This window comes from Exophiala dermatitidis (assembly GCF_000230625.1).
Source record: "Exophiala dermatitidis NIH/UT8656 unplaced genomic scaffold supercont1.2, whole genome shotgun sequence".
NCBI lineage: Eukaryota > Fungi > Ascomycota > Eurotiomycetes > Chaetothyriales > Herpotrichiellaceae > Exophiala > Exophiala dermatitidis.
In genome coordinates, this window is record NW_008751647.1 from 1,626,497 (window position 1) to 1,652,258 (window position 25,762).

Consider the following 25,762-nt stretch of genomic DNA (forward strand, 5'->3'; position numbering starts at 1 on the left):
GGCGTAGGGCGCCGCATCTGGCTGGACAAAGTGATCGTAGCCCCTAAGCCTTGCCTCCATAGAGGATATAAAACCAGACATAGTTTATCAAGAGCAACATTATCATTGAATTCCTGTTTTTACACCAACTTGAATAGAAGTAGTACTTCCTGGGCCCCCAGCTTCGTCTGTTGTGCGTGTTCTGTGCTATACCGCCGCCATGACCGAGTTCTATTATCCAAACGTGTGCCTTCCCAGAGAACCCTTATACTCAAAATTACAAGGCCACGATCCATAGCCGTTTTCCCTTCGTCTCGTTGGGAGCTGGACACATTGCTTATTCTGCATGGTGGCTTCTTCTCTTGATACTACCAAACCTCTTCTTCAGCCCACCACTAAGCCTCTTGATGCTGCCACTCCGTCTCACATTTCCTTCGCCATCCTCCCAGTCACCTTCGACGGGGATGTTGCCGCTGCCGCTGCTGCGATGCCGAGTCTTCATCTCGATGCCTTCGTTACCAGCCGTGTCGTCGCTGATGTGGTGTTCCTTCAGAGCCTTTTCGATACTATAGCTGGGTTCGCCTTTGCCTTTGACATCTTCGGGATCATACTGAATGCCCGGCCACCGCTTGTAGGCACCACCTTCGGGGTCAGCGGCGATCATCATGTTGTCGCCTTCCTCGTAACTGTACTTGTTGCCCATGGGATCCTGCGATCCCGGTGGATAGACGGCCACGCCATCGAGTGGTCGATGGCGCACAACGCTGTCAATGATTTTCTCCTTCGGCGTGGCCTTGAGTGTTTCAGCATTGGACTCGGCGACTGCGGCAACGGGCGAGCTGATTGGGTTGGACGAGTTATTCCGCGCATACAGCGTGGCATCATATGGACCTCCATGATGCCATGCGGCACCTCCGCTGTGGTCAAGGTTGTCGATGATATCCGGGGGGATATGATGCTTTTTGGTTGCATGGCGCGCACGGTCTGCGGTGGCCTTTTCCTTCATCAGGAGATCCAACGGCCGGTGAGACTTATCACCAGGGTACCGCTCAGACAGTGAACTTCCCCGGCGCCGCCCGCTTCCGGTGGGCGTGCTGTCGCCGCCAAATGCTTCTTGTCGATGACTGGGAGACCGAGGGGAATGCGGTTGCGATTGTGACTGTGGAGACTGACGCATCGTCGGTGATGCAGCAGACGACGTGCGCGAATGATCCTTGCCCCCGTGGCCATTGGTCTTGCTGTGCATCGAGACGCTTCGTCGAATCTCCGTTGTGGTGGTGGTTGGAGAGTCCTTGCGGTATGGGTTCGTCTTCGACAGTCGCCGGTTCGGCGTGGTCTTTGACGACGGCGGCGTCTGAGCCGAGGAACTTGTGGCACCGGGCCGGAATGTGTTACCTGGTCCATCTTCTTGCGACGGCTCGGGGGCATTCAGAGGGTCGAGAAGGTATTTGGAAGCCTGACCAACAGAATTGTGCGTCAGTATGTCAGCCTTGCGCAGCGGGCAGTCTCGGGGCGGAGCGCAGGCGGGGTTGGACTTACCCAATCCTTATCGCTCGCAGACTCCATCTTTGACGGTTGCAGGCGTTGGACTTGAGAAGGGCAATTCAATTGTATACTACGGTAGATGGATATAGGATGTGTGCGATCAGTGCCGGGATGGAAGAAAAGGCAGAAGACACAGCCTGAGTGAGTGAAATCCAGTGCATTGTATCTCAGCTCAATGGAACGGGAAACGCAGGGCAGTGCCAATAGAATGGGAATGAAGTCATCAACTCTCCACTCTGCGCCGGAGCAGGCGGACCACAGTTTACAGTGTGCCTAATCCTGGCTGCATAAATGCTCATAGCACATCATATTGCGGTTAGCAGCACCGCTGGCTGCCAAAACTACTGAAACTAGTGGGAAATGTACACGAGCTAGTGCTGAATCATTGCTCCAATCCACGTAATATCCCAGATGTGTAGCTTAGCGCCGTTATACCCAGGCACTGCAGTTGTGAACAAGCTTTCTGGACTTCTGCACTACAGGGCCCACCGAAAGATGTGCATTGCAGAAAGTCTGTATTTGGCTGGCATCTCGTTGTGCGATGAGGAACTCAGCTGCATCAAAATTCGTACTTCTTCAAGCATAACTGTGGAACTTGCAACTTACGACCACAATGCGGCGCAGCCTATGCCGCATAGGTCCGCGCTATACAATGTTGTAATCCAGGCAAGACCTGGGTCTTATCTTTCAAAGACCATGCAGTGGGTGTGCAACGTATGCCGCCCTCCAACCTTGCAGCCGCGGGACAACGAACTCTACCCGGGGCCGCAAGTTGAGGTGGCTTACGCGGATTCAACTACTAATGATAAGCAGGATCCCTGCCATCTTTGCAGAATCAACAGAACCCCCGCCATACCTGGCAGCCCGACTTTCCATATCGCGCGCCCTTGTAGCGATGAGCGCGTCTCTGAAACAGCTCCAATGGCGAGCGGCCTGCGGCTGTTACTGCCCAGCAGGGATAAGGAAAGTCTGATCACAAAGACGAAAATTGCCCTGATATAACATATCCCTAGCCGTTTGATACTATGTGTGGTGTTGGACACTTCGACATACAGTACCTGTGTGTGGTAGGGCAGCCGTTCCTCAGTGTTGATTGCGCCCTAGCCACACCGTAACAAATTGTGGTCAAGCTGGCGTAAAACGGAGCGGCTATCATGGTACCTGGACTGGTTCCGGAGCAGGTCCCACCTCCACATCTATATGTACTGTACATGATTGTATCCAGACACAAATTGCTCCGGTACGCCCTCCACAATCCCCTACAACAAGGACTCAGCATAGGTCCCTGGTTCGGTGGGAACCACCATGACGGTTTCCTTCAACCTGGGTACGCAGCAATAGGATTAGGAATCCGTGGGGATAACACCTGGGCAGGGCCGGGTAACTGATGAAACAGCCGTTGAAAGCGTGTTCTGTCCGGTCGCTGGAAACTTGAAGTAGGGTCGTTGCTGAAACTACAATGTTGGCACTTCCGGGGCAGTGGGACCACCCTTCAACCTCCTACGATTAAAAGTTTACTGGCAACCTTTCTTTGGCTCCCTCCCGTGGATTGTTTTAATTGCATCTGTTGTTCCTATCTTCAAGGCTTCAACATCACAGCACGAGCAACGCATCTTCATCAACTTATACAGCCAGACCATGGATTCGTTCGATTATCTGCAAATAGCCAAGATCATCGGTGTTACCGGAGCGGCATGGCTAAGTGGTAAGTGCCATTTACCCTGAAAGTGATGCTTCTCAAGACCTTGGAGGAGGCTGACACAGCGCGTATCGAAGGGAATATTACTGCTCTGTCTCTGATGGCCACGCCAGCTCTTGGCCAGTCGAAGACCGATGACAATACGCCGTCGACTACTCTCGCAAAGCAGTGGAGTTACATCTACAACCGAGGGAAAGTCCAAAACCCCCCTGTTGCTGCAATTACGGCAGGCTCCTTTTTCTATCTTGCCTGGTCTACCCGCACCACTACTCCTCAGAGTCAATTGCCGCTCCTCTATGGCTCGGCGGCGGCCGCGACGTTGGGAATTGTGCCCTTTACGCTTCTCCTCATGGCTTCAACGAACAGCAAGCTTATACGGCATACGGCGGCGTCGAGCAAGGAGTTGAATCCAGGTGCCCAACAGTCGAAGGACGAAGAAATACTTCGTCTCCTTGGCACTTGGACTACTCTCAACGCAGTCCGAGGATTATTCCCGTTGGTCGGTGCGGTCATAGGTTTGGTTGCCATCTTGGGATGAAGAAAGCGGTGTCGAAGGTTGACTGGCTTGACCATCATCGCCAACTTCCTTCTCCTATGTCTCGTGAAGGGAGCGAAAGTGGCAGGCTCCTTTAGCCACAAAAGAAATATGGACTGCCCTCAATCAAGATATGGTCAACACCCTCGTGTCTTCCTTACAGTACTGCTGACCCTGTCCGTAATATTGGGACTTACGCCCGAAACTATCCAGCAACTACTTCAGCACCTACCTACATACCGCTGGCAACTTGTGATGTGAGGTCGGAATTAGTGATTAGTGCATAGTGCATACCCTCCCCTCTGTCACTGAATGAATATGCCGGGAGTGAGCCTCCTCTGGTATCTGGATGACCTGTCCAACATCGAGGACACGGTGCTGTAAGTCCCACAATCTCGTTATGCACTAACAACCCTAGTGCCGCTGGGGATAAGTAGGCAGCGCATTGTGGGACCTGCCAGTGGTACCAAGTTAGGAGTGCTGTATCTCTTTCAGGAAACATCCAAGTGCCCCAGGAAAGCTACAGTTCACGACTGTGCCATCCTTTCCCGGCCACCAAGGCTCTAGCATGAATCCTTGCGCTACAGAATCCTCAGTATACGAGAAGAACAACCTCGGCGTCGGCAATTGAGTTCTGCAATGATTCAAAGAGGCTGGAGGCGAGCTTCCCAGGGCTGGTATTCAGGACGAAAGCTAAAGACAACATGGAACGTGTCGCCTCCTTTACAATTGACGTCTTCGATTACTTGGGTAGACACCAGCTGTGAGGCACGCAGTCGGTAAACTTCAGCTTCAACACCGGCACAACCTTGGAACTGTTGTGTACTCGATTGATATTGGACTATTTGCTTTCCTTCAAGTTCGAGGCTACCCCAGGAAATACCTTCCCCAAATCCAAGCGTTGGCGGACCCGGCTTTATGGAATGGTGCCTCGGGACTCCCTCCCCCCAAATTTATCAGGTCCCACAAGCAAACGGCCACTGAATCTGCTGTTAACTCCGTTATCAAAATGGTCAGAGTCCGATCTGACACACTTGATGAGAGTCCAAGACATGCTTTTGGCGACCTTCGAAGCGATTTCGACGGCGTCTTGGGGATATTGAGCACGCACTAGCCACCATCCTGCGACAGGACTTGAGCCGATTTTTCCACGCTCCGCAAAAGACAAGGTATCTCCGCATTTTCAATGGTCTTTTGCGGAGCGTCGGCCCCCATGCTCCTGCTTCCTTGAAGCTACCTATAAAGCGCTGACAGGATTATCCGGAAAGTTTTCATGGTACTTGATGGGATCATCGCGAGAGTATCTTGGACACTTGGTCTTGAAGCTTTGAAGACGTTGCTTCTTCGGATCGCCTGCCCCTTTCTTGCACCATGGACAAGACGTTCGACGTCGAACAAATCGAGCAGTATGAGCTCACCCCAGCCGAAGTCATTGCTGGTTCTCAGCAACACCAGACTCGGACACCAGTTGAAAAGCGTCTGCTTCGGAAGGCAGATTTTGTCATCATACCGCTGTTTTCGATGGTGCACCTGGTGTCATATCTTGTATGCTCTTCTTATGATTCACCCAGTTGGCGTGCCAAAACACTAAGAGGGCCAAAAGGACCGCAATAGCATCGGCAATGCCAGGATCATGGGATTGCAGAAAGATCTCCATATGACTGCGGGCCAGTTCTACAACTGCCTGACCATGTTCTGTAAGTCGCCTGCTCCTTTGGCTCCCCTTTCGAAGACAGGCTTCTTGCTGACAAAGTTCCATCAGTCATTGGTTATGGTATCTCGATGTTCCCGGCAAACTTGACGGCGAAGAAGTTCAAGCCCAACCGGTCGCTCGGGGTGGCATGCATGTTCTTCGGCATCTGCCTCTGTGGGATGGCGGAAGCCAAGAACTATTCCACCATCCTTGCCTTGCGGATCTTGCTGGGTTGCGGACAGGGCTTCGTCCAGCTGGCCATGATCTATTGTAGCATATGGTACCGACGAGACGAGATGGCAACCCGGACTGGTAAGGAGAATTGTTCGTTTTCGTGTGATATGGACAAGATGGCCTGGCTGACAAGGAGGCTTCCTAGGAATCTTTTATGCCTGTGCAACTTTATCCGGTGCATTCGGCGGCCTAATCGCATACGGTGTCCAAGCAGACATGGCTTCGCCCACCGGACGCTCAACATGGTCGTGGCTGTTCCTCATCGAAGGCGTTCTGGCCGTCGGTATTGGTCTCGCCGTGGTGATCGTTTTGCCACGGTTTCCAGACGACCTGCACAGGCGCGCGAAAGGCCATTGGCTGTTCAATCAGGAGGAGATTGATTTGGCTCACAACCGATATGCCGGTAAGATTTGCCATAAAACCTTGTCGGCATCATCTGAGATGGCTAACTGATGGTATTTCCAGCGTACAACATTGAACGAGAGAAGTTTCGACCAAGACAACTCCTGGCTGTGGTGAAAGACATCAAGACGTATTTCTTCGGCTTCGTGCAAGGTGCAGCCGTACTGGGCGTGTCAGTCGTCGGCAGTTTCCTGCCCACGTTCATCCATGACTTTGGCTTCAATCCAGGCGAGTTGCCCCTCTCTTTCATCAGCCACACAGTTAGCCAGAGTGATTACTGACTTCCTTCCCTTCGACAGTCCACACCCAGCTATTCTCAGTCATCCCATACACATGCGCCTTCGTCACGGTGATTGTGACGGGCTACGCCTCAGACCGGCTGAATGTCAAAGGACCCATCATCTTCACCTGTTGTTGTGTGGGAATGCTCGGTTACATCCTCCTGATGACCGTGTCGTCGACCGTGGCAAGAGTGGTGGCCACTTGTCTGGTTACCTCTGCTTGTTATCCGATCGGGAATCTGCTTCCCGTATGGCTCTCCATCAACACTCCAGGCTTCACCAAGCGCGGTGGCACCTGGGCCTTTTCCGAGGTGTTTGGCGTCGCTTTCTCCATCATGGGAACCCGCATCTACACCAATCCTCCTAGGTACCTTGGCGGCCATGGCACCGTGTTGGGCATCTTCACGCTCGGTGCTGTCAATGTCGCCGCGGCTTACTTCTGGATGCGCTATCAGAACAACAAGAAGGAGCGGATCTTGAATGATTATGCCCATCGTGGCCAGATTCATCCGCACATTGCTGAGATGAGAACCCTGGAGCAACTCGAAGATGACCATATCTCTTTCCGGTATGTTCTTTGATTCACGGAAAGAAGAACAAGATTCCTTCCTCCTGGGAGGCCGGGGGTTTGAAAGCGATTGACGGTTGGAAACCCGATGAGGTGTATATTGAGTATGGTCCGCCCAGCGGGACGCAAGACACATGATCTCTCCTTGAGATGTGTACGTCTCTGATACTCTCGTGGGATCACACACATGGCTCCAAACAAAGCATTAGCTAGATAGAGCGTCCATCATTCTCGTAACCGCATTAACATAGCAATCATCAATGCGCGTTGCAGGGACATGGCTAGTCGTTTCATCATGAACTCGTCTTCATCCTTCCGCAAGCCGCACACGTCCACCACTCGCTTTCCATCCAGTTCCCGCACGTACCGCACGTCCATCCCATAGGCCTTGTCTGCGTCTTTGCTTTGGCCTGCGACTCTATCTTAGCCAACGCCTCGCCGCTCGACAAGCGCGGTTGGAGCGCAGGATGGGACGGATGGGTGGTGGTCCCGTTTGACCGGGCGGTAGACTTGGAGGATAATGGTTGGTGGGCATAGATTTCCGGCCGTTCTGTCCCGCAGGCGTCGCACATGAGATGTTGGAAAGGATTAATGAGGGTGCAAATATCGCAGGTCCAGGTTTCGAGTGTGGTCGATCGAGATGGACTCTTGGTGGACTGTGCTGGCGCAACCTGAGATGGCCGCTCCCGAGGCTTGGTGGTAGGCCTGGACTTTGTAGCCTTGAAGTCCGGAGTAGCTTGCCGCGGTTTTTGAGGTTGCGGCCGCACCTGAGCTCGGGCTTCTTGCAACTGCCTCTCAATCTGGAGTTGCTGCTCACGCAGAGCATTTGAATCCAAAGGGGAGTCAGATTGCGGCTTTATACTCTTTGGGACACCATCCCGAGAAGCCAGGGCACCCTTAGTACCAGCTGGGTTCTGTTGGGTTGGAGGGACGTAGTCCTTGCCGTACAATTGACTCTCTTCTTCCTGTATCAAGTCGATAAATGCTTGCATGAGAGCCGCGTCGTTTTCGTCCTCCTGTTCCGCCTTGGTGGTGGTCACCTTTTCCCTTTTCGCCTCTTCTTCTTGCTCCTGAGCGACCCGCCTGCCCTTGTCGCCAACATTGGCGCAGCCGCGTTCGACGCGCACTCTCCTCTCCACCGCCGCGGCAATGACCTCTCTGGCATCCTGTCCACGCAGTATGCCTCGGCCGCCAAGTTTCTTACCACTTCCTCTGGTGAGGTCGCGTCGTTTCTCGGCTTCAGCTCGAGCCTGTCGCTTGATTTCGGCCACTGGCACACGTCTTCCGCCCAACCTGCGACCAGTTCCCAAGAAGCCTTCACCCGTATACCCTTTCCTAAGAAGAGCCTCGTGCTCGTCCCGAAGCTTGTCCCACAAGGCGTGGAAGTATTGGTCGTGCGGCCCGTAAACAATGTGCGCCAGTTCATGCAACATCGTATCGACGATGTTTTCTAATGGCAGGAACTGCGTCTCGTCTCCAGCGTAGCGGAGTCGGAGACAGATCTTCTCGCCCTGGTTGACGTTCAAGCCGAGCAGATTGAATTCTGATGGGTAGAATTCTGTCAGGATCCCGACCCGCCAATTGCGCTGCCGCATGATCGGTTTCACCATCGAGGCAATCTTCCTAAGCATCTGCAGGGCTTCGCCAGCACGGACTTTTCCTGATAAGTGCTGGAATCGGTCGACCAGCGGGTCCAGCTCTGTAGGATGGCTGAGTGCCATGGTAGAAGGGTCACTGGAACCAGAATCGTGGGGATTGGGTGTTCGGGGAGGAAACAGGACTGTAACGTAGGACGTGGAATATACTTCTACCACTTCGGGGCGTATCCCAAAGGCAAAAAGGGGCGGTCACAAGTCAAATACCATACTCTCTTCAGATTCCAGGAAAAGGGTGATTCAAACAAAACAGAAGCACCCTCGTTTGTACAGACAAAGCACTCAGCACAAATTTCCTCATAAGAGCATAACCCAACGCCACGACACGCCCGCTGTAGAATAACACAAAGAGGTCTCGAGACGCCAGAGAACTTTTGATCGTGAGTGAACCAGGATTCGTAATGGTCGCCAGCCTGCAAGAATGAGGCGAGTCACGTGAGAATCCGCCACAGTGCATGAGCTCACGTGATCTTTCTCCCCGGGAACCCCTCCTTTCCGGATTGGCCAGTGGCCGACGTCAAGTCGATACGCCCGAGTCGTCTCCACGAACTGGAGGCAACAACTTGAAGAATGCCATCCATGGCATCGCTTCTGCAGTAACAGTACATCATCTACGCATCCCGAATTCTGTAACCATCTGACCTCTCACCCACGCAAACATGACGAGTGATGACCAGCAGTTCTTGGACCTGGTAGGTTGGCCCCCCTCAGATTCTTCCATCGCTGAACCGCCCGCTGACGGAGTGCGTACTCTAGCTTGCGTCCATCCCGCAGGACATGGCGCACTATGGCAGTCGCATTGCAGACTACATAGATAAATACACCGATGCGTTGGCATCAGGCATCCGCGACGCCATAGACCACTCAAGCTGGGTCCCTGACGCTCTGCGGCCACCACCCCGACCGGGCAGCGGGCCCGGAGCCTTTTTCGCCCGCGCCCAGCCTCTGCCGCAAAGTTACCTTGACAAGGCCACGGCCTGGATATCCAAGAACCGCATGGCGATTGCTATAGTTGTGGCATTCGCCGGCACTTCGGTATACCTTGTCCACAGAAGAAAGAAGGAACATGCGCGAAAGAGACGGGTGAGGAAACTGCCCAACGGGGCGAAGAAGGAGATTGTGGTCCTGGCCTGCTCGACATTCCATGACCCACTGACCCGGTCTCTGGCTCTTGATCTGGAGCGACGCGGTTATGTCGTTTATGTCACCGTCTCCTCGACGGAAGAAGATTCTTTGGTTCAGCAGGAATCAAAGACGGACCTGCGGCCGCTATGGATCGACCTGACCTCGACCGTTCCCAATCCCGCAGTCGATATACATCCCAATCTGGAACCGATCAGGGAATTACTCAAGAAATCGTCACCTTCTTCAACTCCTCAACGAAATCGCTCGGCGCAGGGCTCCTCTATGGGTAACATGACTCTGGCCGGCATCATCGTCTTTCCAGGATGTTCAGGCTACCCGGAAGGACCGCTCCCTCTGCTCCCGCCAAGTGATGTGGTTGACACCATCAATACACGCCTTGTTTCTCCCCTTCTAACAGTCCAACAATTTCTCCCCCTCCTAGCAAACAACAGCACCGACCCGAAATCCCCCTCCTCCATTGTCGTCGCGTATCCTTCCATCCCGAATTCCTTGTCACCTCCTCGCCAGGTCCCAGAGTGCTTGGTGACATCGTCACTGTCAGCTCTGGCGTCATCACTAAGACGAGAGATTCATGCCGCAAAAGCGAATATCACTGTCACTGAACTCAAACTCGGAAACTTCGATATGGGATCCGTCCCTTCGTCGCGGACGGCATATTCACAACCTCCGCCACCAGGCAGCTCACACTATAATTCGTCAGCAACATCGTCGCAGGCTTACTCTTCTTCAGCATTGACACATTGGCACTCTTCGCAGCGCGCTGCCCTGCAGCGCAAGAGTCTCGGCCAGCGCAGTTTGATTCGAGGCTCGTCCGCACGGGAATTCCACAACGCCGTCTTCGATGCGCTGGCTCCACCACAGACGTTCAAGGCGTTCGGTCGGTTCGAATGGACTGCGACGCATCGGCCACAAGTCGTGTTCGTCGGCAGCGGCGCCCGGCTTTACGACATTGCCGGTCGAATCCTGCCTGACGGCTTGGTCGCGTATATGATGGGATATAGGAGGAAAGAACATGAAGGAAGCGGCATGGGACTTGGGATTATGCATCAGCATCAGCAGAGAAATGAGCCTTCTTTCGCAGGGGAGCAGCAACCCGACTCGTCCAGCCAGGGCCACCATGAAAGGGAAGGGGCCGCCACAGGCACTCCTTCTGCTGCAGCCGCAGCGACGGCCCCGACTTGGGGGTTTGGCTCTACGGGGAGTGAGAGTGGGGTCTGGGAAAAGCTTTGATCGATGTTGAACTCAGCTGCTTGGTTGGTATGGTGTGTATCAACAGCGCTCGTGATTTCTAGGAGCGGTATAATTGAGAGCGAGGCTCAGACCGGCTTTGGGTCTCCGAGCTTTTGCCTGTCCTTCTGCTTTTGGATTGTCGTCCAACAAGGGCCAAAGCCAGGGAGGCGAAATGGTGGTGGCTTTTCTTCTTCAGCGAGCAGAGATGCTTCTTGTTCGCTACTGTACCTTACCTTACTCATTCACCTCATCATGTCATGTTACAATCCACGCTGCTCAACTTATATACCTTATTGTATGAACGATTGGACGACTGGAACGACGACATCATCCTGATTGAGATATAATCTATTTAGTCAGTGTCTAACAATGCTACGCTTAGGAATTAGACCTCAGAGCGCCTTTGAAGTCTGTCAATGTGGCTTCAGAGGACCAGTTCAGGTAGTCGACTTAGGTCCCCCCCGATTTTCTAGTATATTGAGTGAAGACAAATGCAGAGATTGGCACTGTCATATGGTCAACAGCAAGAGCAAGAGTCAGAGGCATTCCCACCACTGAAGCCAGGACAATAGGGTACTTGAAGGTCCCAAGCCTGAAAACCGGGATGAAACTTGCACCTGGACATTTACAGTATCCTGCACGTCGGACCTACCTGAGACTGCCACAGTAGAACACATTGTGAGACAGGCAATGACTGGGAATAGTACTGACTGGTACCTACCTGTCGATTCCTTTAGCTCAGCCTATTGCCATACTTCGGAAACCGCCATCTCACACTATTCAATCCCCAAGGTTTCGTTTGCTCGTTTTTACAGACTGTACCTTACTTCCTTCAGTTGGCCTCCTCTGTTTGTTCGCGCTGTGACCGTTCCCCATGTGATGAGTCCCTCGGCACACCGCGACGCAAACGAACATATGTACCTAGCTAGGTAGGCACCTGCTACCTGTAGGTAGTGTCGTCAAGTCAAGTCGGCCAAACGAGAGACTGTACCACCTTCGATACCGATTCCAGGAAACACATATGAACCACCTTTCACCCACTCTTCTATTCCGTTCCAGCTGACTGACGGGCCAGGTCAACTGCCCTGATCTGCTGTTCGTTGCGCGTGTTAATACCAGTGACGTGTGAATTGCGACCGTACTTCAAGAGTGCAGGCAAAGTCCGTGGTCGTTCTTATACCATAAAATAGAGTCTTGCTCGGGTTGAAGATCGCAATCAAAGGACTCACCTACCCTTGTCAGCAACAAGACACATCCTCACCGGGAGTCTTTGCATGAGCGTCTTGCCTGCCTGCTGACTGCTGCTTACCTACCTGATAGCCATACCTTCAGCCCCTGACTGACAACTTGTCCTTACGGTGCGTCCTTCTGCGCCTCAAAGAGGCTGGTCAGCTGTTTACACTGCGTCTCTGCCTGACATGGCATTCTGGCTGTCGTCGTCGTCATCGTCGTCGTCGTCGTCATCATCATCCAATCCTGTCAGCCGAACGATGACGAATCAATATCAGAGCCTGCACAACTCGATGCTGCAAGAGCCAGCAGCGGCGGCCTTTTTCATCCGCAGTTCGGACTTCCCTAAAGGTCAGTTCTTCCGGATGAACCGACCGGCGGAAATCTCAATGGTGCCGCCGGTCGCAGTGCGCCGTCCAGCCTTCCCTGAAATGAGAAGGCGATCTCTGCAGATGCTGGAACCGTGTACCTTTTTCGTACAATATCCCTGCCAGCAGAATTGTCGCACAATGGGTATCTGCATACACTATCAGTTCGTTGTGGGCTGTCGCAGATGCCCTGATGGTCTGAGGTGCTCCATCTGCATGGGAAGCAACGTTGAACAGGTATGACCCTTGGACACACATTTTCTTTTTCCCCCTCAAGGAACATGCAGATAACTGACCTGCGAGTCCGATACACATAGGCAATCCAAGCGTGCCGCAAATGCCCACTGCACCAGGACCCAGCACAGGCAAATCCTATCGGCAGCCGGCCAGAAGACTTCCTAGCTACAGACAAGCAGAAGAGTGTGTGCGATGAGGTGTTGGCCAGGTCATTGACGTGCAATTGGGAGAATATCCCTCCTCCTCCCCAAAAGAGGGCAGAGGATGTTGGTAGTGGCATGATCCGTTTGCCCTTCGACAGATCCAGTACACCCAAAAACCTGAACGATGTAAGAATGTTGGACACGATATTTGAGCACGAGCCTGCCCTGTACGGTCAGCCTGCTTCGTCAGCTGGACAGATGCAGATGCAGATGCCGATGGGGCCATTCCAGAGTCCGCTCCGTCAGCGAGGATAGCTTTAATGAGAAAAAAGCGCAACAGGATTCAACAAGGGAGGGATAAGGGATCCTGTCCTATAATGCGGGAGATGGCATCATTTTGTTTGTCAAATTTGAGCTGGCCATGGAGGGAACTTGTTCGGGAGGCGGACCAGTTCGGTATAACTAGGCATACATATAATTGGAGAGCCATCTTCTGCCAGCGCGGCTCAGGAAGGGAGTTGGCAAGCCATAAATTCAAAGGATCGCAACACATCTCTAGCCGATATCGTTGTGGACAACTGAGAACTTTGGACGCATAACTCCTGCCCTGGCATGTGCTATGCAAAGCCAAAAAGGCAGAAGAACAGTCTGGTCACATCTACAAAAAAAGTAGCTGCGCCAACGGAACGTTGTGGGTACCATGTCCAGACATGACAGGACTTCAGTGTCAATGCCATCGACAGAGTCAACCTGTAGCTCTTGCTGTCGTTTTGGGGGCTTCATTGCTGCAATGGGGCTGTCCAGCTAAGGCCTACCTGGTACGATGAGGTATTCTAAGGTAAAGTAAGGATAATTCTCTCCTGACACAGTGAATTAGGGGTATCCTCCTTGACTTGGAGGCACAGCACTGCAGAAGTAAGTTTGTCATGGTTGTCGTTCAGACGCACAGGGGAAAGGAGGGACACTCCATGAGATAGTAGCGATCAGAAGCACTCTCACAGCATGGCTCACATGGATACGACGCCATAGGTACAGAAAGTGCCCCGGTCGTCTTGGAAGACATCCCAGATCCTGCTCAGTTCGTATCAAAAGTTGTCATCGCACTCCCATATGATAATCATCGAAGTCCTCTGGGTTCGCTGGCTGGCATGTGGTGTCAGTGTGGCACAGAAGTGCGAGGCAGCTTCCATCTTGTGGAGCCAATGCCAATGTCATAGTCCGAATTTGAAGCGCTCTTTCCTGGGGCTGCTTTCCCTTCAATCTCACATCCGATCGGAGTAAACCGCACAGATTATGATAATAACAACATGTCATAGCATTGGGCAGCGTCGTCGTTCCGGTTCTGATCGAGATGGCGATATAACACCAAAAGTTCGGGGGTTGCCTGAAGGAGGATGGGATGGCTCCGATGTTGTCATGGCCCGCCCACGGGGCTCTTCTTGCCCAGCCTCGGACATGTCGAGCAGGCTGGGGCAAGCAGCTAGTATGCAAGGAGAGATTCGAGTTATTGATTTGACAAGAATACCGACAACAAGTCTCGCAGCTATTGTTGTCCGGACGCACTGCCCCCTCAACAAGGTGGTAGTAGGACTGTACTACTGCGTAGTAGTAATGAGAAGCGTAGGAAGGAATGCGGCGACCGACCTGGGAGGACAATGAGGGCAGACCCAGCCAATTGGAACAGAGTTGTCGTCGACGTCGAAGGAGCTTCAACTTCTCAAGGCTAGCTAGCGTCAGTAATGGCCCGTGCGCACGGCGGGAAGATTGAGATGGAGACGAGCGGGCCCTTGTAGCACTGAACAATCAAAAACGGCAGAATCAGCCACTGACGACGATGGCATCGTCTAGCGAAACGTCCCTGGCTGATGAGACAGGCCCGCCGCCCACCTCACCAACCGAAGCGCAGTGACACCGGGGCGGGGGTGGTCTCTCGTTGGCGCCATTGCTAGTGTTTAAGAGCCCGTAGCAGCGAGAAGAGATCGAGCAGACGGGATGGAGAGAAGGGTACCTAGTATTCAGGGCATACAGAAGCGACGCTGTAGATTCTCATGGTGAGGGAGAGACAGCCGCAGACGTACAACAAGACTGGGCGAAGAGTCGAGCTCAGTCGGGGGGCAGACAGACACAGCAGCACGCAGCATGCAAATTTGGAGACGAACACTGGCAGCCACTGCAACTTGCAACTGCTGCCACTTGGAAATTACGAGGCCGTGTATGATGTCATGCCTGTTCGTCTGTGAATGTCCACGTGACCTGTTTCATACCGTAGTATGGAGCTCCCTTAGCAGTGGCACTGTTCCAATTCTTGCAGTCCAAGTGCACCGTCCATAGGTGTACAATGCTTCCTCTGCTCCCTCCAACTTCACAGTATACGCCGGGCCATAGATATCAATAGAGATACATGCAAAAAGTAGTACCGCAGCAATAAGTTTCGCCAACATGATCAGCGTTTGTGGTTCATTTGGAGTGTTCATATCTAGAAGGACTCGCGATTTGTTGCAGTCTTTCTTCCCCAGCTAAACGTTCCTTCACAGCGTGCCTTCGGTACGCACAGATGACGCTAATTCCCACACCGCTCATAGCGTTGACGTGTCAAGCCAATACTGTCTCATCAAAACATCGAATAGTGTCGTGTGTTTCCCGCAGACGACCGCTCCATCTTTTTGCTGTCCTGCTGAGAAGTCACCGAATCGTCGATGACCTGTCAGCTCATCCTTCTGACCATGTCCCCTCGTCAGAGGGACAGACTGGGCGCACCCCCGCGCAATACCTCCTTCTAATGAACTTCCAGGTTCATGTGTGAAGTACAACCTGCCGTGGTTGCAGCCGTCATCTCGGGGTATCAAGGTCGTCATAATAAACAATACATGTATGTGAAGCGAGTGTCGTGAATCGAAAAGCATTCCTCAACGCCGATCGTGGCATAACTGCAAACATCCTTTGAAAACACTCGCCGCCCGTCTATCGCTCCTCCAAGTGTCGTACACAAAGAGCGCCACGCTGCTCCGAAGCGCCACGCTGAACAATAATGTACACGGAGCAAGAAAAGCAAGCAATCATGGCACGGCCCTATTCGGCATGGTGACCTTCTGTAAGGAGTCCGTGAATGGGTGTTGTGACCCATGTGCGTTTCGTAATATTAACCTTCCACATCGGAATGGCTGGCGGTCGACGTTGAGTCTCCTTTATGGACCTTCTTGTGTCTGCGCAGGTTGGACACGACTGAAAAATGCCGCCCACAGCCTTCGACGTCACAGGCGAATGGCTTCTCGCCAGTGTGACTGTACATGTGCGTTTGCAGAGAGCTCGGTCGAGTAAAGCGCTTGTCGCAAACCTTACATTTGTGCTTCTTCTGCGTGTTGGCTGACATTTTCGACGAAAACTGGCCCATCATCGACTGGGGAGCCGGTGGTCCAAGGGGGGCGCCAAGCAGTTGCGTGGGACGAGGTAGTGTGCGAGATGTTGCCATCGATTCATAGCCGGCGTCTGAAGCCGCTGAGCTGTAGTCGGTGGCAGAATCTGCCACCGAGCCCACTGAGCTGGCCGCATAGTAGGGATAGCCACGACCAGATTCACTGGAGATGGACGAATGGCTGGACGCAGTGTGTGGGAACCCGTATGAATCCGTGGATGCTCGCTGAGCCCGGGCTTCGTAGATGTTGCGAGGGGTCAAATCTTGTAAGCTCTGATGGCTCAGGGCCAACATGCCCCTTGAGGCGTCAAGCTCACCAAAACTGGCTGTGGCGACTCGCGAGTTGCCAATTCTACGTCGTCGTCAGTTCCAATATTCGAAGTGAGAGGAAAAGAATACTTACGTGTCAGACATCTTCCGATGTTGATGTTGCTGCTGCTGTTGCTGTTGAGCCAGCGATTGAGCATAGCTCAAAGAAGTATATGAGGGCGCATACGACCCTGACGATGCTGAGGAAGACGAGTACGCTTGATCTCCAAAGTTTGGACGTGGGATCTCTTGAGGGAGACTTAGTAAATCCGTGCCAGAATAGCCAGTGCTGGAGTAGGCGCTACCTTGAGCCACTGTCCCCGAGACTGAAGGCATGTGGGAGTACGGCATCGTCAACCCTGAGCGCGAAGTGTCCGTCTTGGAGAGGGCCGGGAATGACGAGCTGGATGTGCTGGGTTGGTTTGACCATGGGTCGTTGAATTGCGGCGCGCTGTGCATGTTCGGGTACATCTGATCGTAACCCATCCCGCCGCCGTAGTGTCGACCCTGGTTGTCAATGACCATCGTCATGAGGGCGGTGTTCGCGGTTATATGAGAGTAGAAATAGCAGCAACAAGGCCCAATACTGGGAAAGTCGGTCCCTTGCCGTCGTCGGTGTGCAAGGCTGGATCACCAAGGAGGAGCCAGTGTACAGCCTGGTTCCCTGGAGGATTTGGAAAGGTTGATCAGTTTTCACCGAGGGGATCGGCGATGGTTATGTAGGATATCGTGTGGAGAGCCTGGAGGCGGGTAGATGCCAGTGGCAGATCCACAGAACGCTGGGTGATGATCTTTTTCTGAAGTGGTCGATGGCGGAATGGCAGTGCCCCTTTCTCCTGGTAGCAACAAGTTCTATCTTTGCTACAACAGCGATGCGTCAATCCTCAAACAAGTTCGGCGAACGGCAGATCGACAGGATTGGCTGCTTGCTGGAGGTATGATGGCAGTTGGGAAAGCAACAGGCCTGCGTCAACGGCCGTGCCCAGATGGAGACCTGGTAAGCTTTCCAAATCTCCGAAGTGCGGAGGGTGATATCTTGTATCTTTTTTGAGTCGTGTCGTCGGTCTACTTCTGGGGAGACATATATATTTTAGAAAAGGGCTTTCTTGTCTCAAGTGGCGGAATGTTTGGCTGATATGGTTCTCGTAAGTTTTGAAGACCCAAGGTCCGTCCGCGATAGGGTGGGGAATGTGAGGGTAGATAAGTTGTCGTGAAGCACCGACTCTGCTAAGAATGAATGCCAGTTGTCTGCTATGTTAAGTTACGTCGGTGGATTGACCCTTCCTGTTGCGCTGTAGCAGACCAGGACGACTGGCATCATCGCAATCACTGGGACTCGCCCGGGGGGCATTTCTTTATGCAGGGTGTTTAGGCTCGTGCTGGCAATTGGACCGTGTTGGTTGTGGGGTGGTCGGAGGACAAGGATCGAGTGGCGGTTTGGGCAGAGGGTCCTGCGCCAGGCCGGCACTTGTTGGATTACGGTGGAGGCAGCAGAAAAAGAGGGCCGGCCAGGGGATGTGTGCCACTGGTCGTAGCCGGGCTGGTCAGTGGTCAGTGACCAGTGGTCAGCTTGGTCCTGGCGGGCTTGGGGGGTCGTTTTCCCTCGACAGTAGTGTCACTGCTCAGCGGTAGCTTGTGTGGGAGAGGCCCTGTCTACGGCGTCCCTTGATGAGGCTTAGGGGAGGAGTAGGGGTGTCGAAGCGGATGCGGAAGTGGATAAGATGAAAGTGGATGCTTGCTTGCGTTTGATGCCAGATTGAAAGATGGGAGGCTTGCTGGAGTTGCGTTCCAGTTGCTGGAGCCGGGGCGAGGAGGGAATCTGCACAGCATTACTGGAGGAATTGCAGGCGATGGCATCAACTGGCATGAAGGAGGCTTGCAAGGTCCGTCAAGCCAAGAACCGGGTGGCGCCCTAAATGCAGCCACCCCGTCGACCCTGTCCACCTGCTCCAAAAGCCAGCATTAGCATTACTACCGCCCTGCTAACTGCAGTGGTCGAAGGTTTCCGCCCAAGCAAGGGTGTGCGTGATTGATGGAAACCAGCCGGACTCTATGATAATGAGCTCAAGGAGAGTCATGAGCATTATTTGGTAATGTGTGTATAGTTAAGCGAATGTATTGAAAGGAGGGATCTCAGCTACTACCACCACAAGCTACTAGTAGTGTTTGCGCTTGAGCAATGTCAAGAAGCCCACAAGGGCGGAAGGCATGGCTTTCACACGGTACGAGTCGACGAGCCGAGTCAGAGACACCTACAACAAACTCGAACCAGAGCAACGTCAGGCGGTGTACGCGCACACAAAGTAGTGCACTCTCGTAGGGCAATAACAACAAAGCTACTACGACTGCTAGTAGTGCAGTGGGTCGGTGGACCAGCCAGTGTTGTCACAGATGGCCCCTAGAGCAAGCACTAGTCTTAGTAGCTAAGGCAAAGGCTAGCAGTTAACCTTGAGCCTACCTAGGAAAAGGCCCGAACTTGTTAGGTACCCTCACTGCAAGTCCCCAGGTAGTAACACGAAACCTACCTATGAAGATGCGTGCTTATGACAGTAGTAGAGTACCTACGGTAGGTAGGTACATACTCAAGGTCCTGTAGACACTTCTTGAAATTAGGTACAGGTGGGCGGACTGCTGCTTTCATCGTGCTGCGGACGTGCCATTACTACTAGTATAACGTTGTAGTATTGCTCTAGTCATTCGCTGGATCCCGGTGGCCTTGTGTAAAGCGCCAGATGCAGCACTAGAAGATCACCGGTAGTGGCTCCTAAATCGTGGCCCAACACTGCAGATAGACTCGGATGATGCTCGACGAACTCGCAATGCGTTCAGGAACGTCCGAAGCTGGTGGCTTGAACGCGTTCCAAAGTACCAGCTGTGCCTTAGGCCGGGAGGAATACTTTCCATTTGTCTGAAGATAATCTGGAATAGATCATTCCAGGGTGGTGATGGCGGCTATCACAAATGCTATTAACAAGGATCGTTTGCCTTCAAGGGTAGCATCCCACCATGGCCGAAGTACAATGTATACCAGGGTACGTACCACATCAAAGCAGCACTGGCATGTAGCGAGCTCTTTGAGGTACCACTGCACTGCAGTTTACAGCTGCCCACAGTTCGTAATGTACAACTTGAAGTGTCTATTCCCAGCGGGCCGCAGTTGAAGTTGGTTAGTGGCAGCCGCTATTATCTCATTCCTTCAACTAATCTGCTCTACTACTGGCATAATATGAGCAGTAGCACCAAAAAGGCTGCGGCACTACTACAATGTACAAGCACCTACGGTGGACATGCAGTGTTGTACTCTAGCTGAGAGCACTCCAAAATTGTCTACCAGGTAGATATGACGGGGACCCGGACAAGGAAGGCTGCTGAACGGTCGTCGAATTTCTGCATTATTCGAATCAAACCCCAATCAAGTTGTAGGCACTAGTATCTAGCGTATCGACCGGGCACTGAACCCCAATTTTGTGGCATATAGGTGATAGGGTTGCCTGAACTTGACCGCAGTACTTCCCTGTCCGGGCTTCCGATATGAACGCCGCTGACGCGGTGGTGCTACTTTCCCGGCCACTTCGAACCCGCAGGCTTTGTCAGTGGTTGACGACTCTCCACTCTCCATCGTCGCCTTCAAGTTTCACACCGACCAAAAGGGAAAATAGTCAATCTAAAAGTTACACCTTTCAATGCCCTGTCTCTCGAAAACCCTTCCGCAAAAGCAAGCAATCAACTGCCGGAGTCAGTCAATATGACAGCCACTTCATTCTGATTGAAGCCAATCGGGCTTCACTGCAGCCGCCATATCGTCTTCCTGTTGCCAGAGCATTTGTGCCGAGTTCCGAAGCACAGCGAAGTACGGTCCTGACGGATTGTCCTAGGTCCTTCACCGGGTGTATACAATCTCATCAACACGGCCTTTCCGCCGTTGTTGTTCTTGTTGTGCAAAGATATGGCAGGAAATCCGTTCACCTCTACGGCCGGTTCGCGAGGCCGAAAAGAGCGGTTAGCATCGGGGGATATCTGCTCCATCGCTGATCTGTCTATCGGAGATCTCACGTGAAGAAGCATCATTGCTCAGTCTTGCTGATCGTTGACCGTTCTTTTGGTACTCTCACGTTTCTTCAACCACCGAGCACGAACGGGCGTCACCTGCAGCGGGAGATTGCCCAACAACATCGTTGAAAGTGAGGCTTGAAACACTTCCTAGTCCCTAGGCCACTAGAAGATCCGGATGTTAACGAGTGAATGAAATGGTTGTTTATTGTCGCCACCAGCACTGCCATAGCGATGGGAGCTTCCCGATTGGCAACTTGCAAAACCATGCACGCGCCCTGCAGTCAGTGGTCGGTCGTGCCCTGCTTTGGAGAACCTTGCAATATATCAGCGGTTGCCATTGATAGTGACCACTCACGGCAACTGTCATGCTCAGCCTCCTTCTCGAACGTTGTCCCCGGCTCGGGCAGGGAGCAGGGACTGCTTGACAGGGCTAGGGAGGCTTCTGCGGGCTTGTAAGAGTCCCTGCAGCAACCCCGGGTGTGTGGCCCTGGTCACGTTCTATATTGTATGTCAACATTCGACGCAGGGTCTCCAAAGGGTCTGCCACACCCCTGATCTCTCTGACGTGTTGTTGACAAGCATTCCTGAAGGATTCAGGGTCAACAACACACGCTGTTTTGCCCTGCATCTTGCTTGCGTGGTTGCTTGCTGCGCAATCATCCTGACCAAATTGCTCGAGGGTCGTTTCTTTACAACTGGGTTTTCTTGCTCACAAGCGACAAAGAGCTGGACGGCAAGTCCCCGTACTACTGGTAGTGGGCCTTATTCTGAAACGCCCGAAAACTGGGCTTCGGCACATAATTGTGGGCGTCTCCGTTTAGTCTGGTCGCTACTAATCGCAGCGGTTCACGGGTGGCACTTTTCACATCACTTCGCTTGCAAACAAAGCTCCGGCTGGCTCATTTGGGCCCTCAATCTTGCTTGGACCCGCGGACAGCCCACAGCACCCACCCGCCGATATCAAGATGATGAGATCCCTTTTCTCTTCAGGGTGCCACCAAAACAACGTCATATGGCCACTGTTGGTGTAAGGGATTGGTTCGTGATTGGTGCTAATGGGAGCAAAGGTGAGACGATTCAAGGTTCGGGTTTGCATTATTCTGAATGTCGCCAGCTGCCTGTTGCAGACGGCTGGAGATACAGCGTGCAGTAGACTCGGAAGTTGCAGTACTATCAGGTAAGAATTGTACTCGGTTCATGTTGTCAGAAGCTCGCAGGCTTTGGGGCATACGAACAGCTGAGTACCCAAGGTTTTGACGGATAGTACCAGTACTTCATTGTACAATGTTATTATTGTTATACACCTACTAGTAACGCATCTGGTAGGTAAGAGCCCGCTACAATCGTGACGGTGTACCTTCTCACGCCGGCCAAACTTGAGCCTCGCTGCACTGCATGGCATCAAAACACCCGCCACTACCAGGACATGATATTGAATGGCACCCGCTTATGTGCCCGCCGATGAGGCTGGTCTATTCCAAATTATCCCCTTCCCTCCGATTTGCGAGTGGTTCAAGTTGCAGTTCCGGCCAACCATCCGACGACTTTTGTCTGGAATAAGGTCGAGAAACCCGGAGATCTATGCACCTGCCTTTTCCTCGATTTGAGTTTACACCTTCCGGCCTCCCAGTAGGAGGAGGAGTTGATCAATGCAGCAACACCCAAACTGAACTTGGAATCCATACTAAGATACCTAAGGTAAGTACAGGCAGTACAGCTGGTACCTGGGCGTTCAAGCGCCCACAGGACAGACAGCACATCTCTTTGCCACCGGCCAGGCCACTGCATTGTCCGTTTCGGTCACGACAGCCATCCTACGGCTCTACCTACTCACCTTGGCTGCATTGCGCTAGGTAGCATGCAAGCCGGTACGGTGTACTATCTTAGGCACATGTACCCTACAACACTGCCCCAGTACATGGTGATCAACAAAGGACTCTGGGGGAAGGGCGAACTCCAGGTTGAAGGAAGAGTCTCTTGCTTGCAAACCCGGTCATCGCCTAACTAACCGAAGGCCCGAACCCCCATGTCCTGCATCTTCTGTCCAATGTGGTATTGTAGTAGTAGGCTATGAGACGCCGACTTAGATGTACAACGGTGTACCTTCGGTGCTACAGGGCAGTACTAGTAGTAGACCGGCCATCCAAAAATCGCCTGGTCGAGATCTTCAAGGACATCACGCGAACACTTGCCGTCCAGTCTTGCCAACGGATGTTTCCCGCTTCTACTAAGGTACCTTAAAAACAGAGGGGAACGAGGGAAGCTTTGGGCAGGGACTGTAGTGCACTGTAACTCGAGAGATAGAACGAACGAGGCCTTTCAAGTTATTATTGTCCGTTCTGCTAGTCTCACCACTGCAGGTGGACAGCTAATGCCTACTGTACGATGGCTTTTCGTTTTCCTGCACGAGAGTTTAGTCTCGGACTTGTGAGCCTCAGCCACTGCGGGTCTCGAAGCATCCAAATAGGCGGCCAGGTACCTACCTGGGTAGGTACCTGCTACGCGGATAGGGAGACAAGGCAACAGAAACAACGGAAAGTTGTTCCGGTAGGAGTCATCGTAGGATGCATGCGTCTACTGCGAATACTCGCCACCGAAGAAAAACAAAAATGTCCACGGGTATTAGTATCCGGCGGCACGGCCAGCTCGCTGAAGCTTCTTGGGCCTGTAGCGTAGGTCGATCGGAATGTCTCAGGTACGTGAGACACGTAGGTAGTCAAGACAGTTTTGGATGTTGGTCATGCGCTTGCTATGAATCTGAGTGCACCTCCAAATCATGAATCCACCATGGACGCCAACACCAAGATAATCTATTTCAAACTCCGGCTGAAGCAAAAAGTCATGATACTTTCATCCCGTCCATAGAGAACAACAAATACCGATCATCCGCGGGTAACGGTGAAATTCTGCTCGTGTCGAGGCCCGAGAAGCCTGGATGTTGAGATGTCGAGGGCCTTGGGAAGACGCTGGGGGATCATCGGATCAACAAGGCTCCAGCCATAGATCTGCCTACAAGCATGTCCGAGGCCGAAGGGGACAGTTCGACATGCCCCTTAAAGCAAGGTTAATGGACCGCCGGCTGACGACGAGCAGCGGTTGTTGTGCAACGTACTTCCGCAAAGGATCCGTTATCGGATCCTCTTCAGCCTCTCAGTTTGGAAATGTAGTCGATCGTCGAACCGGTCGCTCTGGGAAAAAGTTAGTAGAGTCACACGATCGATGACACCTCGGCGTTCTCGTACCTTTTCAGCAATGTTCTGTATGAGCTGGTTCTGTTGCTCAACTTCTTCACCGGTAGCACGAGCAAGTAGATTCAGACGCTTAGCCGCACCAGAAAGCTCGTCAATGTTGCGATCGATCTCATCCTCCATGGCGTCGTCCTCGCTATCAGCTTCGAACTGATACTTCGCTCGCTCGGCAAGGCTTGACTTGGTCTTTGTTCCGGCGGAGACCTCGTCTAGCCCCTTGAAATTCTGGTTCATACGCTGTGTGCTCCGAAAAGCGGCTTCTCGAGTCGCCTCTCGGGACTCTCGTTCTGCATGATGCCGCTCCATGATCTGCTCGTCGCGACGAGCACGCCTGTCCTTGGCGGTGAAAGGATTGCTGACATGAACTGCAAACATGCTCCTGTTCAGAGTCTTCAGTTCTTTCGCCTTGTCTTCGGCAATGTTGATGTGATTATTCCCAATATCTAGGTTGCGATCAGTGTTGTGCATTCTCTCGCCTTGCGCGCCGAGGCGAGCAAGAGTATTGCGACCCATCTCTTCGGCTTGAGCAGCAACGCGGAGAGCATTCCTCGTCGAGGCTACGTCCTGCTGCTTCATAAATCTGATCTCCTGCTTGGTTGCTTGGATATCCTCTTCCTCTTCCTCCTCAGCAGTCAACTGCCGATCGCCATAGGCCCCGTAACTTCGATCCCCGCCACCATTGGCCGCGTCGTACTGATAATCGGGTGGACCGGTTGTTTGAGGCTGTTTTTGTTCAACGCGCTCCCTTGCACCACCAAAAAGCTGGTCCCGATTCGGATCGTTGTCGTATAGGTTGTTAGCCCCAAGTCCGCCATAGCCGCCCTGTCGTGATGTGCCACCCGTTTGCTGGGTGCTCGCATAGGGATTACCACCGCTGCCTCCAGCGCCATAACCATTTTGATTACCAAACTTCTCTGCGCTGTACCCGCCGCCGCCATAACCACCCTGAGGTGGCCCAGATTTGTTGTCCGCTGGAGGGTTATTGGGCGGGCCGCCACCGTAGGAATTGTCCCTACCATATGACGGCCTCTGCTGCCCAGGTCCTGGCAGTCCGCTGAAACCGCCTTGAGGCGGGGGCCCTGGACGATAGCCTCCTTGTTGTGTGGTGGCCGCAAGGGGCGCCTGACCTTGAGGCGGGACTATGCCAGCATTCATCTTGGCCTTTGTGTAGGGATCTGGAGGCACAGCCGCCTGTGCATACGGATTTGAGGAGGGAGCAGGAGATTTGGACTTCGACCGTGAGCCAAACAGGGCGAGTCTACTTGAGTCGTCGTCATTGTCGCCCTTCTTGAAACTGAACTTGCCCATCTTGCTGTAAGTCAAATGGGATACACAGGGGCAGGATTTCGTAGAGTAACGATGTTCAGTTACTTCTTTTTCACAGATAAGGGAGGAGTGAAGGTCCAGGAAAAGTGTTTCGGGGGCATTAGAGTTGATATGAGACGTTCAACTGAAACACGAGGACGCGGCTGACGGGCGGTGCACAATGCCAGCGGCGGTCTATATCAGGAGTCTGGAATGACTTCGGCGCAGTCAAACAATGATGCGCCGCAGCAGTAGTAACAATGGGTATACTCTACCGTACAGCGTTTAGTGAGAGCAGGGCTCCTCCGCGCCTGCCCGGGTCTGGAGCTGAATTACGCCCCTTTCGTCTTGGCAAGTTTGTTCCCAGATTTGATATCGATATCAGCTCTAGCCTGTCACCACGCATCTCATGCATGATGTTTAGCAGGTACTGGGTGGGCTTGTCTCGTGCATTGATGGATCTATCCTAAACTCCCGTCAACGTAGGGCA

At 52.9% G+C, this 25,762-nt stretch overlaps 7 protein-coding genes across 7 annotated transcripts; 3 read left to right on the forward strand and 4 right to left on the reverse strand.

Moving 5' to 3' along the window:
- Positions 1-30: 30 nt before the first annotated feature.
- On the reverse strand, positions 31-1,754 carry HMPREF1120_02101 (uncharacterized protein). The gene is made up of 2 exons (XM_009156134.1): positions 1,519-1,754; positions 31-1,435 (listed from the first exon to the last, which is right to left on the reverse strand). The coding sequence occupies exons 1-2, from the start codon at positions 1,543-1,545 to the stop codon at positions 317-319; spliced, it is 1,146 nt and encodes a 381-aa protein (XP_009154382.1). The 5' UTR covers positions 1,546-1,754; the 3' UTR covers positions 31-316.
- A 1,408-nt stretch (positions 1,755-3,162) lies between these two features.
- Positions 3,163-3,761, forward strand: HMPREF1120_02102 (uncharacterized protein; the record flags this gene model as incomplete). Its single annotated transcript, XM_009156135.1, has 2 exons — positions 3,163-3,229; positions 3,253-3,761. The coding sequence occupies 2 exons, from the start codon at positions 3,163-3,165 to the stop codon at positions 3,759-3,761; spliced, it is 576 nt and encodes a 191-aa protein (XP_009154383.1).
- A 676-nt stretch (positions 3,762-4,437) lies between these two features.
- HMPREF1120_02103 (uncharacterized protein) lies at positions 4,438-8,960 on the reverse strand. The gene has a single exon (XM_009156136.1). The coding sequence runs from the start codon at positions 8,655-8,657 to the stop codon at positions 7,230-7,232; it is 1,428 nt and encodes a 475-aa protein (XP_009154384.1). The 5' UTR covers positions 8,658-8,960; the 3' UTR covers positions 4,438-7,229.
- Positions 5,130-6,949, forward strand: HMPREF1120_02104 (retrograde regulation protein 2; the record flags this gene model as incomplete). Its single annotated transcript, XM_009156137.1, has 6 exons — positions 5,130-5,303; positions 5,362-5,455; positions 5,521-5,763; positions 5,831-6,088; positions 6,151-6,347; positions 6,398-6,949. 6 exons carry the CDS (start codon positions 5,130-5,132, stop codon positions 6,947-6,949), a joined length of 1,518 nt encoding a protein of 505 aa, XP_009154385.1.
- A 408-nt stretch (positions 8,961-9,368) lies between the features above and the next one.
- Positions 9,369-10,967, forward strand: HMPREF1120_02105 (uncharacterized protein; the record flags this gene model as incomplete). Its single annotated transcript, XM_009156138.1, has 1 exon — positions 9,369-10,967. One exon carries the CDS (start codon positions 9,369-9,371, stop codon positions 10,965-10,967), a length of 1,599 nt encoding a protein of 532 aa, XP_009154386.1.
- Positions 10,968-11,281: 314 nt separating this feature from the next.
- On the reverse strand, positions 11,282-18,537 carry HMPREF1120_02106 (zinc finger and BTB domain-containing protein 38). The gene is made up of 4 exons (XM_009156139.1): positions 16,972-18,537; positions 16,761-16,914; positions 14,954-16,709; positions 11,282-14,668 (listed from the first exon to the last, which is right to left on the reverse strand). Exons 1-3 carry the CDS (start codon positions 17,195-17,197, stop codon positions 16,085-16,087), a joined length of 1,005 nt encoding a protein of 334 aa, XP_009154387.1. The 5' UTR covers positions 17,198-18,537; the 3' UTR covers positions 11,282-14,668; positions 14,954-16,084.
- Positions 18,538-23,114: 4,577 nt separating this feature from the next.
- On the reverse strand, positions 23,115-25,549 carry HMPREF1120_02107 (synaptosomal-associated protein, 23kDa). The gene is made up of 2 exons (XM_009156140.1): positions 23,962-25,549; positions 23,115-23,907 (listed from the first exon to the last, which is right to left on the reverse strand). Exons 1-2 carry the CDS (start codon positions 25,273-25,275, stop codon positions 23,848-23,850), a joined length of 1,374 nt encoding a protein of 457 aa, XP_009154388.1. The 5' UTR covers positions 25,276-25,549; the 3' UTR covers positions 23,115-23,847.
- Positions 25,550-25,762: the final 213 nt, after the last annotated feature.